At 48.7% G+C, this 19,409-nt stretch overlaps 1 protein-coding gene and 1 long non-coding RNA gene across 4 annotated transcripts in view; one reads left to right on the top strand and one right to left on the bottom strand.

The window, feature by feature from the left end:
- The window catches only part of GFOD1 (Gfo/Idh/MocA-like oxidoreductase domain containing 1), a 103,278-nt gene extending 91,082 nt beyond the window's left edge, over positions 1 to 12,196 (top strand). For all 3 annotated transcript variants that reach the window (XM_082730231.1, XM_082730233.1, XM_082730232.1), the window contains exon 2: positions 5,184 to 12,196. In XM_082730231.1, the coding sequence (XP_082586357.1) occupies positions 5,184 to 6,103 (920 nt within the window). In that variant the 3' untranslated portion in view covers positions 6,104 to 12,196. The remainder of the gene's footprint in view (positions 1 to 5,183) is intronic.
- A 2,190-nt stretch (positions 12,197 to 14,386) lies between these two features.
- Positions 14,387 to 19,167, bottom strand: LOC309865492. Its single transcript, XR_014312135.1, has 3 exons — positions 19,006 to 19,167; positions 16,304 to 16,412; positions 14,387 to 15,970 (listed from the first exon to the last, which is right to left on the bottom strand). It is a non-coding gene; the product is annotated as an uncharacterized lncRNA (long non-coding RNA).
- Positions 19,168 to 19,409: the final 242 nt, after the last annotated feature.

Genomic DNA, 19,409 nt, shown 5'->3' with positions numbered 1-19,409 from the left:
TACAGCTGATAACATTGTATCATGTAATTGAAATCTGCTAAAAGGGTAGAACCTAAATGTTCTCTGACACACAAAAAAAGTAAGAGAGGTTAATTAAACAGAGGGTGGAAATAACTTCACAATGCATAACTACATCAGATAGCCACAGTGTACACCTTAAGTATCTTTCAATTTCAGTGGCACCTGCGTGGCTCAGTGGGTTAAGTGCCCAACTTTTGGTTTCAGCTCAGGTCGTGATCTCAGGGTTGTGGGATCGAGCCCCAGGTCAGGCTCTGTGCTCAGTAGGGAGTCTGCTTGAGATTCTCTCTCTCCCTCGGGCCCCCGCCTTCCTAAAATAAATAAGTAAAATCCTTTTTAAAAATAAAGATCTTACAATATGCCAATTATACCTCAGTAAAACTGAAATAAAACAAAAATCAGAAAAACCAAATAAGCAAACAATAAAAAAAAAAAAAAAAGAATTCTATTTCTTTAGCCTAAGCCCTTTGTTCTTGTCTTGTTAAGGACTTTGGAGCTTCAGGTTCTGGGCATTTTGGTGGGGAGAAGCTGGGAAAGAGGACCTGAGGATGTTGGGGAGCTCCAGAGGGTGCTTAGTAGAAGCCCCACCAAGGGGAAGGGTTAAGGTAAGAGTGTCCAGAATAGAGAGAAAAGGAATTTGCTCCACAAATCAGTGAAGGGTCTGTTAGCTCTGCATTTTGGGTTTCTTTTAAGACTGGAAGTGTTATCTCATTTTTAAAAGTTTGTCATAAAGCCTTCAAGAAATTACTGTATGGGGCGCCTGACTCACTTGGTAGAGCATGGGACTCTTCATCTGGGGGTTGTGGGTTCGAGCCCCATGTTGGGCACAGAGCCTACTTAAAAAATAAAAATACATACATACATACTTTAAAAAGAAGTTGCTGTACAGTTTATGATGGAGAGGCCTGCTCCTTGGAACCTGAGGGAACTGAACCCGGGCTTGGGGTATGGGTATAGTTTTGTGTGTATGTTTGAATTGCATCTTCTGAAGAGAGTCCATAGCTTTGAAGTCCTGAGGAAATGGAACCAGAAGACATAGCAATGTAGCCTGAGCCTCTGAAGCATTCACAACTGAGGGTCAGCGGAGCTCTCACCAGCCTACTGGGGCAGGGGGTGCTGGGACAGGTCCGCTGGCTCTCGCACCTGCCTGCCACTCTAGACCTTGGAGGGCCCTCGGCCATCACGTCGGCACCATCCTTCAAAGGTCTTCATGTCTCCTTCAGGTTTAAGACAGGAAAGCTACGGTGCACCTGGGGTGGCTCTGTCAGTTGAGCATCTGACTTCAACTGGAATCATGAACTTGGGGTCCTGGGATCGAGCCCCCCTTCGGGCTCCCCGCTTGGTGCAGTGTCTGCTTGTCCCTGGCCCTCAGCCCCTTCCTCCACCTAATGCATGCTCTCTCTCCCTCTCAAATAAATAAATACAGTCTCTAAAAGAAAAAAGAAAAGCAAACATTTTTTCTGACCATAAAAGGAGAAACTTAGAAAATACAGAAAAGCCTAGTGAAGAAAATACAAATCAGTCATAATCCTACGAATGAATTAACAATTGTAAACATTTTGAGGTGTTCCCTTCCAGATTTTCCCTTCTTTTGTATGTTTAAGAGACAGTACAGATCATAGTATGTCTATGAATAGAGCCCCTTTTCACGGAACATGACATCATAATCCTCTCGCCTACCATCAGAAAGTCTCCATTAGCATCACGTTCAGCGGCTCCACAATTATCCCATTATGCGGCTTCCTTACCATTCTTCTGTCATTGGGCATTTGCATTGTTCCAAGCTTTTTGCTTTAATAAATAATTCAGTGAGAAGCCTCTTCGGGCTGCCGTGCTTACATTTTAGCTTCTTTCTTTCTGGTAGATTCCTAGAGGTCTCCTTTGTGCTTTGTAGGTATGGCGAGTCGAGACGTTGCTGACACCCCTCTGGGAAGTGTGGCTATTGCTAAAGACTGTGGGCCGTGAGGTGGGGCGAGGCCACGATGTCCACTGGGTACCGTGGGCACAGCAGTGGCTTAAGAAATGAGAGCCAGGCTTTGTCTTTGAGGACTTCATCGTGTAGCGTGAAGCCACAACATATTTAAATAGCCTAACAGAAGATAGACTTTATCTCAGGACGTCGGCGGAGCCATGCGTGAGTTTCAGAAGGGGAGAGGCGTTTCTGTGTCTGTTCGTAGTGTATTTTCTGGAGAAGGAGTTTTCTTTTCTTTTTCTTTTTTTTTTTTTAAAGATTTTTTATTTATTTATTTGAGAGAGAGATCACAAGTAGGCATAGAGGCAGGCAGAGAGAGAGAGAGAGGAGGAAGCAGGCTCCCTGCTGAGCAGAGAGCCCGATGCGGGACTCGATCCCAGGACCCCGAGATCACGACCTGAGCTGAAGGCAGCGGCTTAACCCACTGAGCCACCCAGGCGCCCCTGGAGAAGGAGTTTTCCACAGAATTGTTTCATCTATGCTGCTGCAAGAAATTACCCATTTAGTGATGGCTTTGGGTGTGTGGATGGGAAGTCAATTAATTTCCCCTATTTTTTCTTTGGCTATTTTATGGGTTTTTTTTAATGATAGAAAAAAGGCACATGGGTGGCTCAGTCAGCTAAGTCTCAGACTTCAGGCTCAGGTCTGATCTCAGGGTCCTGGGATGGAGCCCTGTGTCAGGCTCCCTGCTCAGCGGGGAATGTGCTTGTCCTTCCCCCGACCCCTGCCACCCACACTTTTGCGCTCTCTCTCTCTCTCAAATAAAAAAATAAAATAAAAAATTGGGAGTATAATAGAAAAATAAGAAACTTTTACTCATGTGCCACTAAGATGACAGAATGTACTAAGAAGATGACAGGCAGGGTCCTGGTTTGGGGGTACCTTGAGGTAGGGTATAGGAGAGGCCACAGCCCATACCCAGCAGGTGCGAGGCATACTTTGGCAGCATTAGTCACCTGTCCCTGCAATGACCTACCAATCCGTTTACATGTAAATTTGCTCCTGCCAGCGTGAGCTGCTGTTACATGAGCCTAATGCCTTCGGGATCATGTTATCAGAACACTGTGTTTCGCAAGCTCGTGGCACATTTGGTAACATAAACCAAAGCTTCCTCGTCCCTCTCCCAGAGCCTTAGTCCTCAGCTTGTTGCTAAGAGTTAAAGGAGCTTCTTACTGATCGTTCATGGTCACCAGAAAAACCAGCCAGCTCTGCCAACGTGGAAAAGGCAAGGAGATGTGGTCATCGTGTGGCTTCCGGGCCTTTCATTCAGGGCCGGAATTAAATGTGTGTGTGGAAATTGACAACCATCAATCGTATTTGTTTTCTACAATCTGTTCTGGCCACGTCTATTGTTTGGCTAGTTCTTCCACCACGGGGGCAGACCGTGGCCTTGTCCACGCACTTCCCCTGGACAGACACCCACAGTTGCAGGACCCCCACAGAACCTGATGTCAGCTTAGCTTGTTGTGAGATTTCCTGGGTTGTCTCAAGTTGAATGCCCATAGTCAGGACAACTGGGATAGGAGTGCGTGTCTCATTGCTCTATTTCCCTGGGGATCTCCCCCATCAGTGGCCGGAATGGACAGGTCCCCAGTAGAGGGTCCAAGTGCTAAACGTGACTCGACAAGAGAGACCAGCCACAGGCAGGGACACGTGGCCTGACTCAGAAGCTCTCCAAGTATTTCCACCTAGCAACCATTAATCTGACTTACTAACAAAATCTGTGTAATCTGACTTACTAACAAAGTCGGTGTAATTCTATTATTATTAATATTATCATTATTATTAAGTTCCACTTGGCTGTCTCTACAGGTTTGGCTGAGTTGATTTTCTTCCCTCACTCTTGGCTTCTACAGAATAAATCCCTCTCTCATTGCCTGTCACTCTTCTTTCCTTTGATCCTTTGTTTTCTTCAGGCCCAGAATCACTCAGTCTCCCAAAGGGCTTGAATCTACCTGTAATTTATGCACCCAGTACAGTCATCACATAAGCCTAATTGTTATTTGGCTTCAGCTGCATTGGGCAAAAGCACCAAACCCCACCATGAGCCAGATGGAGGTCTGGGAGGAACCAGTCGCTGCCCACCCCTCAGAAACAGGGGATACCCACTCTTCCCCAAGAGTGCGAAAACAGTAAACAGAAGTATCTCCGACCACTGCCAGCCCTAATCCATAATGCAAAATAAACAAGCAGGATAATACTTAAAATATAATCCTTTGTTTGTGGTTGTAGGGGAGAGAGCTAAAAGCTTAGACCTCGGAGGATATCATTAAGAAATTCTTCCTCGTATTTAACCAGACTGGCCTTGGCTATGACTTACGCTTGCCTATTCTGGTTCTATCCAGACAGAGAGACACTCTTCTCTTCCCTATATATGACATTTCTAATAGTACATTTTTAATACGTTATGTTTTACATATAAAATGAAGCTATAAAACATCTCATATGGAAGATAATTTTTAACAAAACATTTTATATGTAAAAGGATGATTTGTGGGGGTGCCCAGGTGGCTCAGTGGGTTAAAGTCTCTGCCTTCAGCTCGGGTCATGGTCCCAGGGTCTTGAGATCGAGCCCCACATCGGGCTTTCTGCACAGCGGGGAGTCTGCTTCCTCCTCTGCCTGCCTCTCTGCCTACTTGTGATCTCTGTCTGTCAAATAAATAAATAAAATCTTAAAAAAAAAAGATGATATTGTATACCTCAATAGAACTTACATTTTATATTTAAATGTTAAATTATCAGTATTTTTACAAGTAAAATATACTCGTGTATGAAATGTTATAGACTTACAGACATGAAACATGAAACGAAGCGTTTTCTGTTATATACTGGCAAACATTTAAAAACCTCTCCAAAATACAGGCCCTTTAAATATATTACAGTGAGTCAGTATTTAGATCCGTGGTTTCATGCTAAAGTCATTCCACTGAAATATGAAGATAATTATGTATAGGTTGTATTATAAATGTAATATAGATGGTGTAACTTTTGCCTAAGTAACCGGTGCCACAAAATAGTCTGGGTCGTAAGGGGGATCCTCGCATCGGGCCTGGTCTACCCCGAGGATTAGCGCCCGTGGGCCGCCGCGCCCCCTCCCGCTGTGCATGCTACGCCCCATCCTGCTGCGCACCTTGCGCCCCCTCCCGCTGCGCACCCCGCGCGCTCACGGCCTGTCTTCTCCTCCTGCCCGCAGGCATCGGCAAGAACGTCATCTGCGACCGCACCGCCACGCCGCTGGACGCCTTCCGCATGATGTCGGCCGCGCACTACTACCCCAAGCTCATGAGCATCATGGGCAACGTGCTGCGCTTCCTGCCGGCCTTCGTGCGCATGAAGCAGCTCATCGAGGAGGGCTACGTGGGCGAGCTGCTGGTGTGCGAGGTGCAGGTGCACAGCGGCAGCCTGCTGGGCAAGAAGTACAACTGGAGCTGCGACGACCTGATGGGCGGCGGCGGCCTGCACTCGGTGGGCACCTACATCATCGACCTGCTCACCTTCCTCACCGGCCAGAAGGCCGTCAAGGTCCACGGGCTGCTCAAGACCTTCGTGAAGCAGACCGACCACATCAAGGGCATCCGCCAGATCACCAGCGACGACTTCTGCACCTTCCAGATGGTGCTGGAGGGTGGCGTGTGCTGCACCGTCACCCTCAACTTCAACGTGCCCGGCGAGTTCAAGCAGGACGTGACCGTGGTGGGCTCAGCCGGGCGCCTGCTGGCGGCGGGCACGGACCTGTACGGGCAGCGCAATAGCGCGGCGGAGCAGGAGCTGCTGCTACAGGACGCCACGCCCGTCAGCAACTCCCTGCTGCCCGAGAAGGCCTTCAGCGACATCCCGGCGCCCTACCTGCGCGGCACCATCAAGATGATGCAGGCCGTGCGCCAGGCCTTCCAGGACCAGGACGACCGGCGCACGTGGGACGGGCGGCCGCTCACCATGGCCGCCACCTTCGATGACTGCCTGTACGCCCTGTGTGTGGTGGACACCATCAAGCGGTCCAGCCAGACGGGCGAGTGGCAGAACATTGCCATCATGACCGAGGAGCCCGAGCTGAGCCCCGCCTACCTGATCAGCGAGGCCATGCGCCGCAGCCGGATGTCCCTGTACTGTTAGCCCAGGACTGGGGACTTAGGCGGACGCAGGTCTTGGGCGTGGAGCCCGGAGTGGGGGAAGGCAGGCGAGGGGCGCGGGCAGAGGTGGCCTCAAGGAGTGCAGGGCGGGAAGGTGGCGGGGGTCAGTGTGAGTAAGTGGCATTGAGGGGGGTGAACCCCCAGCCCGGGTGAGGGGTACTGAAGAAGACTGCTGGCGGGCTGAGCCAATAGTGGCCAGGAGTATTCGGGGCGTGGGGTGTGGGGGCTGCTATTCCTGACATCATGCCTGCCGGGCCTTTCGTAAAGGGGGAGGAGGCTTAGCAGCTTCCGTTGCCCTTGACTATGAGAAGCAGAGAGGGGGTGCTTTCCTCCTCAGCTCATCCACTCCTTCACCTTGGCCTCCTTGGCGAGCCACATGCTCCTGCCATCCAGTGGCAAGGTCAGCCCCAGCGGGCTTCCAACCCCACCCCCTCCAAGTCCCCATCTGTCTGCAGAAGCCTGTTAGTCTGGGGAGAAGTAGGGGTGCAGCGGGCTAATGAGAACCTTCAAATTCCAGGAAGCCACTTAAAATGTCTGGAGGAAAGAGCACTTGGTAGCAAAGCCAACAGCGATCTTGATTGATTGGTGTTGCTCATAGGAAGCAGAAGGGAGTGTCTTCCTCATTGGTTCATTGCCCTTGGCCTGGCCTGAGATGGGGTAAGGGAGGGCCAGGAACAGCAAGTGAGCCAGAAGGAGAGCACCAGAGCACTCAGGGCCTGGAGACAGAGGAGGCAGAGAATACAGTAGCTCTGTGGGTTTGTCAACAATTAGAAAATTGCAAGGAGCCACCTTATACCGCCACTTTGGCTGCAGTGGAACTGAGTGTAGGGGGATAATGCTACTGAAATGTCCTTCCACCGGGCTCTCTGGCAGGGTCAAAGGCACGGCAGGAGTGGGTTTGACCACAGATTCCCATCCTGGGGCCTCCGGGGTTGCAGTGGGTTCACCCAGCTTTGTGGATTCAAAAGGGAAGACTTCAGTTCCATGCAGATAATAATCTTCTTCCCTGGGTTGGGAGAGTGGGGAAAGTCAAGGCTATTTTCCTTAGCTTTGACCTTTGCTTTCAAGAGGCTGACACATGCAAGTTTTTGAATTGGTATTAAAAAAAGACCAACCAGGCACATAATGCTCAGTGTTTCTAAAACGGGGTTTTAGAGCCCTCAGGGGTGTATCTTCAGGTAGGACTGTGAAGGTTCATGTTGGAAAAAAAAATGTATTCTTCCTTTCCTTGGTCTCTGTTTCTCTCTCGTCTTGTTACTCTCTGCTTCCAGAGCTTTTACTGGAAATGGTAGACGGCTTGGAGTGTTCCAAAGGGAACAACTGAAGTTACACAGACATGCACATGCGCACACACACACGTGCACACATGCACCACCACCACCACCACGTGTCCCTCAAACCGTGCTTAAAAATGTAGACCTTTCTCGAAAGAAACACCCCATTTGGAAATGGGGGATTCATCTTATCTTAATTTTTCATCCCCCGTTGGACACTTGTCAGGCTTGGATGCCAAGACCATTACTTGCAAATCTACGTGGCTTTTGTTTGCAGGTCACAGAAATCCAACAGTTGTCTCTGGCACAGAGCTGAGGTGGGCTGGTGGTAGAACTGGAAAGGAATTTAAGGGGCCGTGAGGGCCCTCCACTCTCACCCCAGGCTCCAAGGGGGCAGAATCTGAAAATGAACAGAGTAGCCCTTTGCCTTCCTCCCAGGGTCTATACACTGTATCACCCAGCTGCCCCTGAGGGCATGTGTTGGTCATTTTCCAGCAGGAGGAGGAAGGCTTGCCTTCCTGGAAAGAGTCACCCTGCTTCCGGGGCTGACTGCAACCTGGCTGGGTTAGTCAGCTGACACTGTCTGGGGTACATGGCGGTCCCTGACATCACGACTTTGTAGCTTTTGCAGCTGTCAGTTCAAAGCTAGAGATTTAGGAGAACAGAGGAGTCCCAGTCAGAGTTTGAGCAGAAGGCCGTGTGGTGGACTGTTGGAGTTCAAGTTCTCCTAAATCGCCCTCTGGATAAATTACGTTTGTAGACACTGAGTAGGAAGGATTTTTTTTTTTTTTCTATCTAGCCGGAAAGGCTGTGATTAAGGACGAAGGGAGAAGAAACTAGACGACTCTATGGGTCTCATTTTCCTAAGTCGTTTCTAATGTAAGTAGAGCTATTCCAAGGGTTTCCATTTTATGTTTCTGTACTTAACCAAAAGACTCGGGAAGTTTTTTTGTGTGTTGTTTTGTTTTGTTTTCCCAAAGGCTTCTGAGTTCTGTGATAAATATTCAGTGTCTAAAACAAAAAATTCTCATTTGGGGCCAGGGTATATAGAAAGAAAATACATATTCTTTAAAAGAAGCATGAAAAATATTTTAGTAAGTACTCACATTTTATCTACTGAAATGCATGTCGTAGGTAGATGAAGGAAGGAGAGGAAGAAAAGACCGAAGTAGTTCATTTTTAAATAAGAAAATTCTCGGAAATGAATTTATGATCCTTCTTTCGTGCTCCTTTCCCCCCCTGTACTACCACTTGCAAAAGCCTTGATTGGGAGCCACAATGGGAAGCTGAGAAGTCAGGCATTCGCCTAAGCCTCCCTCCTAGCACACTCGGGACTGGGTACCATCAGGCGGCTGTGACGCAGCAGGGGGCCCCAGCAGCAATCCAGCCCCTTTCTGCTCTGATGATGGTGTTTCAAAGATCCCTTGTAAGGCAGGCACCATTTTAGGGTCTTCACGTTTAGTCCCTGTTGCTTGATCTGTTCCCTTCATCCCACCAGAGATGCCTCTGGTCTTGGAAATATGGGCTGACTCCACTGGCTGCCTGTGCTACTGGTTAAGAGAGGATGGGGGTCAGTGGTCCTTACCTGGTATTCACAAGTGTTTCGAATGCTCTGGGCTTACTTGGAAAATTTGCATTCTCTTGAGTGTCCTTGAGTCCATGACCACTGTCTGCTTTTGTGTGACTTCTTCTCTCAATGGAGGGGACGGTGCCAGGTGCCACCTATGCTCCCTCCCTGCCTGGCGGCAAACACCTGTGTGTCCGCTGTATCTGAACTCTAGGGACAGTCTTGGCTGACTCTGCTCCAAGACAAGCTTCTCCCAGACTCCTTCTGTATCAGCAGAGAGCCATCCCAAGCTCGTTCTGTGCACCATTTCTCCATCATCCCCTGTGTGCAGGGTATTTTAGGTAAATCATCTCATTGAATCCCCCCCCCCAACCCCTTGTGGTATTGGGTGTTCTCCCCACGATATGCATGAGAAAATTGAGGCTCTTGTGGGAAGGGTAGCTTGCCCACAATCACACAAGCATTAAGCAGAAGTGGAGTCCCCTGGATCCAAAACTTTTCTTCTCCAAACCATGCTGCCTCCCGAGAAGAAAGGTTGGTACTTCTGTTCTCGCCAGGCAGCGAGCGCTCCTCGCTGAACAGGAGGAGGGGCTCCTCCCAAGTCCTGCGGAGACTCCGTGACTCAGGCTGAAGGTGACCTGCACAGGGTTCCCCCCCACCGACAATGGTCCACACCCCCCCTGGGGAGCAGGATGCCACCTTTGATGTTGTGCCAGAAGGATCCTTAGTCGATTTTTCTTCCCCTTCCAAAATGGAACTGGCACTTTGCTTCTTTGAAAATCGACTTCCTAAGTTGATTCTGATTGGAGGTGAAGCGGCAAACCGCAGAGTTGGGACCTTTCAGGAGGTCATTGGCCCGCTATTATAGGTGGCCTTGGGTTTTGCTCTGGGTGGTCTAATAATAGGAAAAATGTCTTCTCAGGGAGTGGGGCTTCTAGAGTTCGTTTGTGACTCTGATTTATCTGCCCATTGTATTCATACCTCTACACTCTCTACTCTCTTCTTCTTGTCTCCTAGCCCAGCTGTGGAGTTTGAGCTGGGGCATAGAGTTGGTCTCCGATGGCATTGCTTTTCTTCCAGTGGGAGTGGGGGGTAGATTTAAGCATGCTGGGCAGGAAGGGGACATCCTGGGAAGGAAGCAGGCCTGGTGACATCCAAAGGGACCGCAGAGCCCCGGGTCTTCACATCCTTTATTTTATTAGAGGTTAAGTGATGGCAGAGGTCACACTGCTTCCTAGAGGTAGAACCAGGACTCGAAGCCCCACTTGCAAGTCCCACCCCACCACACACGGCACCCTCAGAGCTCTCCGATGGGGACAGGGAGGCGGAGAGGTACAGGAACCCGTCTGAGGTCCTGTGAGTGGAGATTAGGACTCAGACCTGCAAACAACCATATTCCCTGAGCTACGGTGGCTGAATCCTTTTTTTTTTTTTTTTTTTTTTTTTTTAGCAACTCAGTTATGTCTTGAATATACTCAGAAACTAGCTGTTTTAAATTCCCCATTGTGACTGTCACGTGAACAGTTATCTGTAGTTTGTATTCTATTTGGCAAGGATGGGGGACACACGTCTTGATGTCCCCTCTTCGGGATTTCCTGAGGCCAGCAATGCTAAGGTAGCCCCCCTGCCCTGCCCACTCCTCTCTGAGATACAGATCCAGCCCTTGGTGGTCGAGGACACGTGCTTCACCTGCTGCCTCCTTCCTTTGGCCACCAAAGCCCCGAAGTTTCCAGAGCATGACAGTGAGGAGCTCATTAAAAAGAATCTATCAGAGCCCCACATTTCAGGTTTCTGTTGGGGACAGGGAGGAGGGCAATGACAGGACAGCTGTGTGTGTCTGCAGTGTGGCATCTGTCCTGACCAGTAGACGGCACACCCACCGGGCCTACCTGAACCTAGGCAGAGAAGCGGGCCAACGGCAGTCCTCTGAGTCTCAGGGAACAACCCTGACCGAGTCAGCCTCCCAGAACCTCCCACAAGAGGAGCGTAGGCCTCCTGTGCTGCTGTTTCACTGTCGTATCTGAGTGACCATATCCATTAGCTGTGGAAGGCGGTGGCCAACTGGCCTTTCTCTTCCCCGTGTCCCAGTCCCTATCTGCTGGAGCCCTTGAGAGGGCCTCCGAAGTGACTAGCTCTGTTGCACCACTGAAGGGTTGCATTACTGAATAGCCTCAAATCTGTTGTTGTATTCTTTTTTCTTTTGTTTAAACCAGCAGTGAGTAATGACAAGACCGCATCCTTTGCAACAGCTCTACGCAAAGTGCAGCATCCAAAGCTCACCTGGGCTGGTGGGGGCCGGGCCTGCAGAGTTACCCTGGCGTCCGGCTGTCTCTCTCATCCTCTGTCCCCATCTCTGCCGTCCGCTGCAGCTGCCACAAGGGCTAAGTGGTTGAATGAGCCCTATGACTTCTCCTTACAAGCGTCATGACTTACTTGTGATTCTAGTCTAATCCCAGGTTAAGCAACAAAACAAAAGCGAGTGACCTGACCAGCTCCTTTGCTCCCACCCCTCCTTCAGGCATCCAAACATATCTATACATAGGTAGTATTGTGCCCTGTGCCTTGCCCAGGGGAGGGAGAAGTTTCTAGCGATTGTGGCTTTCTGTTGGCTGCCTGGTGCTTTTACAGTACTTCTACTTCTTTTTTTCTTCTTTTTTTAACCAAAATTACATTTGTTTGGTTGTCATTGTTGAGTATGTATTTATTGTGTTTTACAAACATGAGTATATATATGTATGTATATGTATAAAACCAAACTTATATATAAAAGTCAAGGCATGTATACTAGATATTTTAAAGAGTTATTTATCAAAGGAAAAAGATGTGTGTTATAAAGTAAAGAGTCTATATTTTATATATAATGTAGATAGCAAAAAAATAGCTTATAAATTATAGAAGGTTTTGGTTTTCTTTTTTTATTATTATTCAAGCAAAAAAAAAAAAGAGAAAGAAAGAAAAGGACAATGAATGCAACTGTTTTTAGTGTTTCTAAGGCCAAACCTACTGTGGGACATGACCTTCCCTACTGGGCCCTTGGGCCACACAGTCTGATCTCCAGACCCAGGAGCAGATGCCTGCTGTTACCTCTGCGGTGCTCAGGGGACTGTGCTTAGTTGGCTTCATTCAGCCGGCTGACCCGTGCCACCTTGCACGTGGCCTTTTGCTGCCCTCTCCAATTTATCTTGGTGGGATAAAGATGTGAAAGTAGCAAATAAAGATGGAAGAGAAGAGACAATTCCAGCTGTTCTCCTGTTTCTTAGACCCAGGGGCTGTAGCTCATGGGTTCGGTACCTGGCTAATCTGTGGGACCCAAAGCAAGAATGTGTCTGGGAATGATGAGACATCTGGGGTGTGTGTGTGTGTGTGTGTGTGTGTGTGTGTGTGTGTGTTGGGGGAGGCATTTCACGTGTCAGCATCCACGAAGCTGAACAGTGGGAATCCACAGTCCTGCAGCTTCACCGAACTTTAGAAGAACCGGAGTTCTTTAGAACAATCTGGTTCAAAACCTCACTTTGGAAAAGTGGAAATGGAGGGGAGAGGCCAGCAGATGGGGAGGGGCTGTGTGTGTTCATGTGTATGTGAAATGTTCGTCCAGACAAGATGACAGTACAAACTTGAGAATGGGGGAGCAAATCTTAGAATTCTTTGCTATTTTTATACCTTAACCTAATACCTCCCACCAAGCTCCGAAAGACACTCTAACAAGCTCATCTCATTGTTGACAAGTGCATCTTTGCTAACTTCCTTGTCAGCAGCCTTAAAGGGCCATTGTCTTGGACCGAGCTCAGCCGGATTTCAAATTTGCATGAAGTGAGATTCCTCATGGATGAGCTGGTATTTCCATCCTCTGCTGTCTTTCCATCTCTCTCCACCTAGGTAGTTCTTCTGGTCCATGCTTTCCCATCACTTAGAAACGGTTAAGAATTAGACATTATGGCACAAAGCTACACCCTCGTTATTCACTCCTTCATGACCAGGTCCTGACATTAGTGACTTCAGAATGCAGTCTGTCTATTCAGATGATAAAACAAAGCCCTGAATCTACATGGATTATTACAAGCACACATGCAACACTTACATTTTATGACACTCTAGTCCAGCTAGGAGCTGTTCCAAAGAAGGCAGTAAGGGTGAGTGCTTTGTCAAAGCTACAAGTGCCATCTGCCCAGATAGAAGGGATCCATGGTTGCCATGGGATCTGGTCCTCTGAGCGCCGGAGTGCTCTGACAATCGACCCTGATGGGAGACTGCACTTGGCTTAGCACTTGTGTACGTTTGCAACTCAGGAGCCATTTGTGCCTTCCCAGATTTGAAATCTCATGGTTTTGTATCTTTCCATTCAAGCCCATTTCTTTTTTTTTTTTTTTTTAAGATTTTATTTATGTATTTGACAGAGAGAGAAATCACAAGTAGGCAGAGAGGCAGGCAGAGAGAGAGGGGGAAGCAGGCTCCCTGCTGAGCAGAGAGCCCGATGCGGGACTCGATTCCAGGACTCTGGGACCATGACCCGAGCCAAAGGCAGCGGCCCAACCCACTGAGCCACCCAGGCGCCCCTCGAGCCCATTTCTTGTTTTGTAAACCAGGGATTACACTACCGCCTAGGAAATCACAGGATGTGATTAGCCTGGCTTTCAGCATCTCTCCATTGTGCTTTAAAAAAACAGATGCAGGGGCGCCTGGGTGGCTCAGTGGGTTAAAACCTCTGCCTTCGGCTCAGGTCATGATCCCAGGGTCCTGGGATCGAGCCCCGCATCAGGCTCTCTGCTCAGCAGGGAGCCTGCTTCCTCCTCTCTCTCTGCCTGCTTATCTGCCTGCTTGTGATCTCTGTCTGTCAAATAAATAAATAAAATCTTTAAAAAAAAAAAAAAAGAACATATGCAGTCATAATGCAAATCCTTCTGATTGGTTGCTGGTCAGAGGAAGAGAAACCTGTGTGTCCACCTGTGCCCACCCACCTCTACCCGCACCTGCCACCGCCACCGCACCGCACATAGATGCATACAACCATCTTCCTGTTTCTCTTCTCTCCTGCTGCTTTTATCTTGTGCATTTTTAACACACATTGTGACAAGTCTGGGTGGTTCAGTCTGAAAAAATAAAATGATTGTCACAACTGTTACGACAATGAATAACACCTATAGCCAAAGGATGCAGAATTCTGTATTGAAATTGGGAAAAAAATCATTTTGCCTCACTTGCACATAGTAAGCTCCTCCTTTATTAACCCACACCTACCTTAATCTTGCCTAAGCAGAAAAGATCCCTTTGGGGCACTGGGTGGCTCAGTGGATTAAGCCTCTGCCTTCAGCTCAGGTCATGATCCCGGGGTCCTGGGCTCGAGCCCCACTTCGGGCTCTCTGTTTGGTGGGGAGCCTGCTTCCCCCTTTCTCTCTGCCAAATAAATAAATAAAATCTTAAAAAAAAAAAAAAAGAAAAGAAAAAAAGAAAGAAAAGATTCCTTTGCTTGGATATTCCTAGGCAGTAGGCATGTGCACTTGGCAGCAGTACCTCTACCCCACCCGGCACTAGAAGGCTGCGTAAGACAACGATGAAAAAGATTCCACTTCAGAGAGTTTGGGCCAACTCACATTCAGATAGACAGCGTTACAGCCGCCTTAGGCCAAAAACTCTACAAAAAAGCTGATACACAATATTCAAAATCCTTTGCCTTGTTCATTCAAGTCCAAGTCCAGGCTTCCTCCGATTCCAATTTTAGCATCTCCCTCTGCTGGCTATATTTCTGAGCGAGTACTTGAACTCTGACAACTTTGTGGCATAGCTTAAGGGGGCCAACCACAGGTCTACAAGAGGGGCTCCCCCCATCCAAGTTGGTTGTTGGGTCTCCTCTAAAACATCATTCAAATTATGGGAACAGCTTCCTCTCCTGCTCGTACACAGGCTCTGATCACCTTGTATCAAGACAAACCCTCTCTCTTTAGCCACACGTAAAAATGAAAGCCTAAATAATTCTTAGGACCCCTTCCTGGGCAGCTCTAGATTGATTCCTTTCTTGGTCAATGGTTAGTACACTGATGGGGCTCGATCCCAGAATTGCAATCTGGTCATAGACGTAGGCATGTCCCCCAAAATGGTCTTTGACCCTTTCATCCTGGCCATCAGGAGGGAGGAACCCTAAAAGGGCCTTGTGTGGCTACAGCTGATGCAGAAACCATGTCCACAGCCCACAAGGCACTAGGCAGTCCTCAGTCTTGAACTCCAAGTCGCCAACGCCCTTCTAGAGAGCATGAAGTGGTCTACATTGGAAGCCAGACCAGGGCTGTTGGAGGCTGCCTTCAGGATGAGAAATCACTCCGGACTCCTCAAAGTCCAGGACCAGGAACGCATTACAGCCAGTGAGACGACGAGGCTGCGGGAGAGCAAGACCAGAGCCCCACTGTCCCTCTAAGCCTTCTGAGGCTGCTTGTTTGGGACATGGGAGCGAACAGGGGAGCCTGGAGAGGTCAGTCAGGCACCCTTCAATAGGCAGGCTGAGTCTGGACTGGACATTCAGGTCGCTGCCATGAAATGGAAGAGAGAGCTGTCCTGGAGGGAAGAGCTCTGAAGCAGTCTGGCTGGGGAGTCCACTACATGAATCACTTTGGAAGCAAGTGGGAGGGAAGTGATGGGGAGAGAGAAAAGAGGAGGAGCTGGAAGTGATGGGGGGGGCAGCCCGGGGAATGGAGGGCCAGAGCAAAGTGGGTTGTTCATGCCCAGGGTAGCAGCAGACAATGGGGGAAAAGAGATGAAAGACCAGAGCTATGCACTTAAGATATAGAAGATCCTGGAGACAAGGAACTGTTACGTGAGGTATCTGAAACACGGTTCCTCTGTGGCTGGCAGGCCTGATCTGTGCTCTGAGAACAGCTTGGATGAGGAGGAGGATAGCAGACGAGAAGCAATGAAGGGGGAGTTCTTACAGGAACCTTAAGAAGTCTGGCTGATTCACTTCTAGGGTTGTTCGGAGCTATCCCACTGTTGGCATTCGCTGGAGAATTTTCAGGACCAACCGCTGTGTAAAAAGAGCACCAGACCCCAAGTGTATCTTGGACCCCACCCTCCTTTCTTGTTGCTCTTCCTATTTGCAAATCCCCCAGACCTGAAGTCTTTAAGGATTCGGACGTCGGCCATTTTACCCTGTCTCCCATTTCCTTCCGGGGGCCCCTGGGCCACACCCACCACTTAGGAATCCGCCATTTAACCTCCCCCCCAACTCAAACACAAGTCTCTCACCTCTCCTCAGCTTCCAAGCCCAAGCCCACCAGGCCATCACTGTGATCTGAGGTAACCCCCACCCACAATCTCCCTGAAGTTATCTGAGCGTACCCACCGGCCTTATACATACCATACCCGCTGCTCCGCGTCTGGCTCTTTCTCTTAAAAGTATTTTTCACATCTTTCCACCTCAGCATAGAAGACTGATCTCATTCTCTTGAATGGCTTTGTAAACAGTTCTAATTAAAAAAATTTAAAACCAGAGACAGACGGTGGTGATGGTTGTACAGTGGCATGAACGCGCCAAGTGCCACTCACTGAACTATATGCTTCATTCAACATGCGTATATTGGTAAATTTTATGTTTTGGCTATTTTGCTAAAATTAAAAAAAAATTTTTTAAGTTCCCCAGGTAATAGAGCTACAATACCAGCTCCCTCCTTTCTATCCATGATCAGGTCAGCTAGCCTGATATTTTGGGGACACCGGCTCTCACTTACCTCTTGGCCACCATTCAGAGCCCTTGTGTTCTGGAGAAACTAAAAGCAGAATGAGGATCTGAATTTCTTTATGGAAAAAGATGAGATCCTCTCTGGAGGTGCTTGTTAACACAGAATGTTAAGTGTCATGAAAGGGTTCTCTCCTAAGCCTGTCAGAAGTCAGCACAGAGCTGGCCTTACCACGGCAGTCCTCAGTCCTCCCACTCCAGAGGACAGAATCCTTTCAGCTCTGGAATGCCTTTCATCCTCAGTGTTGAAAGCTTTGCAGAAATTAGGCCAGAGCTTGTGAGACAATTCAAGCCCCATCGTTGTCACAAACAACCCCAAAAGTCTGTGCTAAAGCCTCCTTGTACTTTCTTTAACTGGCCTGTGGGTGTCCTTGACCCAGCTAAAGGGCTTGGAAAAAGCCTTTTCACAAGCAACGTGCTCAGATAAGTTAAATCCCCTGAAATTCCACACCAGGTGGTTTAACGCACTTCCACTGATCCACGGACTCTGGAGCAGCTCAGAGCATAGGGCCCAAAAGCTGGTCCACAGTACAGCATCGTGAGACCTTCAACCCTTGCCAGACAGATTCCCCCAGAGCCTCAGCTGGTCTGTGCCACAGGGAGAAGTCAAGGGCAAGTATTGCCTTGGCCACAGACTGATTCAGGGCGCCAACTTAGACCCTTGCCAGAAAGGCCTTAGTGACCTGGCACTGACTCGTACCCCCAATTCTTTTTTTTTTAAAGATTATATTTATTTATTTGACAGACAGAGATCACAAGTAGGCAGAGAGGCAGGCAGAAAGAGGGGGAAGCAGGCTCCTCGCTGAGCAGAGAGCCCGGTGCGGGGCTCGATCCCAGGACCCTGGGATCATGACCTGAGCCGAAGGCAGAGGCTTTAACCCACTGAGCCACCCAGCGCCCCATGGTACCCCAATTCTTATCTCTCTCTGCTAAGGATTCACTTGAAATCTCAGGTTTATTTATTATTTAAAAAAAAATTTTTTTTAATTTATTTGACAGAGAGAGAGAGCAGGAGCAGGGGTAGGGGCAGACAGAGAAGCAGACTCCCTGCTGAGCTGGGAGCCCAATGTGGGACTCGATCCCAGGACCTTGGGATCATGACCTGAGCTGAAGGCAGATGCTTAACAGACTGACCCACCCAGGTGCCCCCAAATCTCAGGTTTAGAAGTCTCAATATCTCCCACATTTGAGTAGCTTGGCTCTGTGGGTTTGTCCAAATCCAATCAGTAAGGCCCCACACAAGGCGGTGACTGTGTTGGTGATTAGAACTTCCTCACTGACTTGTCACTCCCTAGAGTGTTAAGTTACACCCTGCCACTGGATCCCTCAACATTTCGCAGAAGGGATCTCTGGTTTGGTGAGGCGTGGCTGTGAAGGTATACATTCATTGGAGGTGCTTTCCAATTTTCTCCTTCCTGCCTGGTAATTAATAGCCACTTCTCTGGAATGGCTCATCACATGATGTGGGAAACAAAGACAAAAGAAAATTTGAATTTCCTTACTACCTACAGCCCACTGACAAGTCCTTGAAACAGGCAGAGTGACCTTCTCTAGTGACTCAGCTGCCTCAGTGTTAATACTTTGCTAAGGGCAAAAGGCAATCTTAGTCTGACCCTCCCACCCCAGGATCCTGTAAGTCTGCTATAATATATAAAATTCCTTTGGGAACTTCCTCTATCTCTAACCGCCCAAGATACAAGTTGGCGATCATCCCTCAAGCAGATGACCCACCAATATATATTGGAAGGGTCTCAGGGTTTATTAGATGGTAATAAAGGACCTTTTCCCAACAACAGATAGCCCCCTCAAGATCCTGGAAACCGGGGCACCTGGGTGGCTCAGTGGTTTAAAGCTTCTGCCTTCGGCTCAGGTCATGATCCCAGAGTCCTGGGATCGAGTCCCACATTGGTGCTCCCAGCTCAGCAGGGAGCCTGCTTCCCCCTCTCTCTCTGCCTTCCTCTTTGTCTGTCAAATAAATAAATAAAATCTTTAAAAAAAAAAAAAAGATCCTGGAAACCTTGTTCCCAAAATTCCTTAGAGACACACGGTCTCCGGAACCCCCTCCCAACTTGAAAGTATATAATGGGCCACTCCTCATGACCCTAATGCTGCTCTTTTTGCCCATGGGTCCTGTCCCTGTGCTTTCCTAAAATCACCTTTTTGCACCAAAGACATCTCAAGAATTCTTTCTTGGAGGTGGGTTCCGAGCCCCTAAGGTCTTTCTGACATCATGAGGTAGCCCTCTCCCCCTGCATCACCTACGTGGACCATGCATTGGAGAATGCTACCCCATTGCCCCCTCTACTGGAGTATGACGGACTCACCACCATTCCTTCCAAGGTGGACCAGCCTAGCCCAGGCACAGCTCATCTGGAAGACGCAGAATCTGGGCAGCAGCAGAGAGTGGTGGTCACTTTCAGAGACCGATGGAGCTGCCACAGCTTTTGTGTTTTCATTTCACCGCTGCCTTTCCTCTGACAGCAGCGTGTTCTCAGCCCTCATTCTGTGACTTAAGTCCTGGCCATTACCCTATAAGGTGAAGTCAAGGAGTCTGGACAAGCCCCACCGAGGTCAAAGGGAGCCCAGATCTCCTGGCATGCTGCTTTGCTTGCTCTGGGTTGCTGGCTTGCCACCAGGCCTGGTAATAGACCATTAGTAATGTAGCCTTTTTAGAGCTGTTTGCTGAAAATCAACAATAAGTTTCAAGAGACTTTACTTGCAGGGGCAC

The sequence above is a fragment of the Mustela nivalis genome (genome assembly GCF_964662115.1).
Source record: "Mustela nivalis genome assembly, chromosome: 5".
NCBI lineage: Eukaryota > Metazoa > Chordata > Mammalia > Carnivora > Mustelidae > Mustela > Mustela nivalis.
This window is presented reverse-complemented; position numbering and strand designations above follow the sequence as displayed.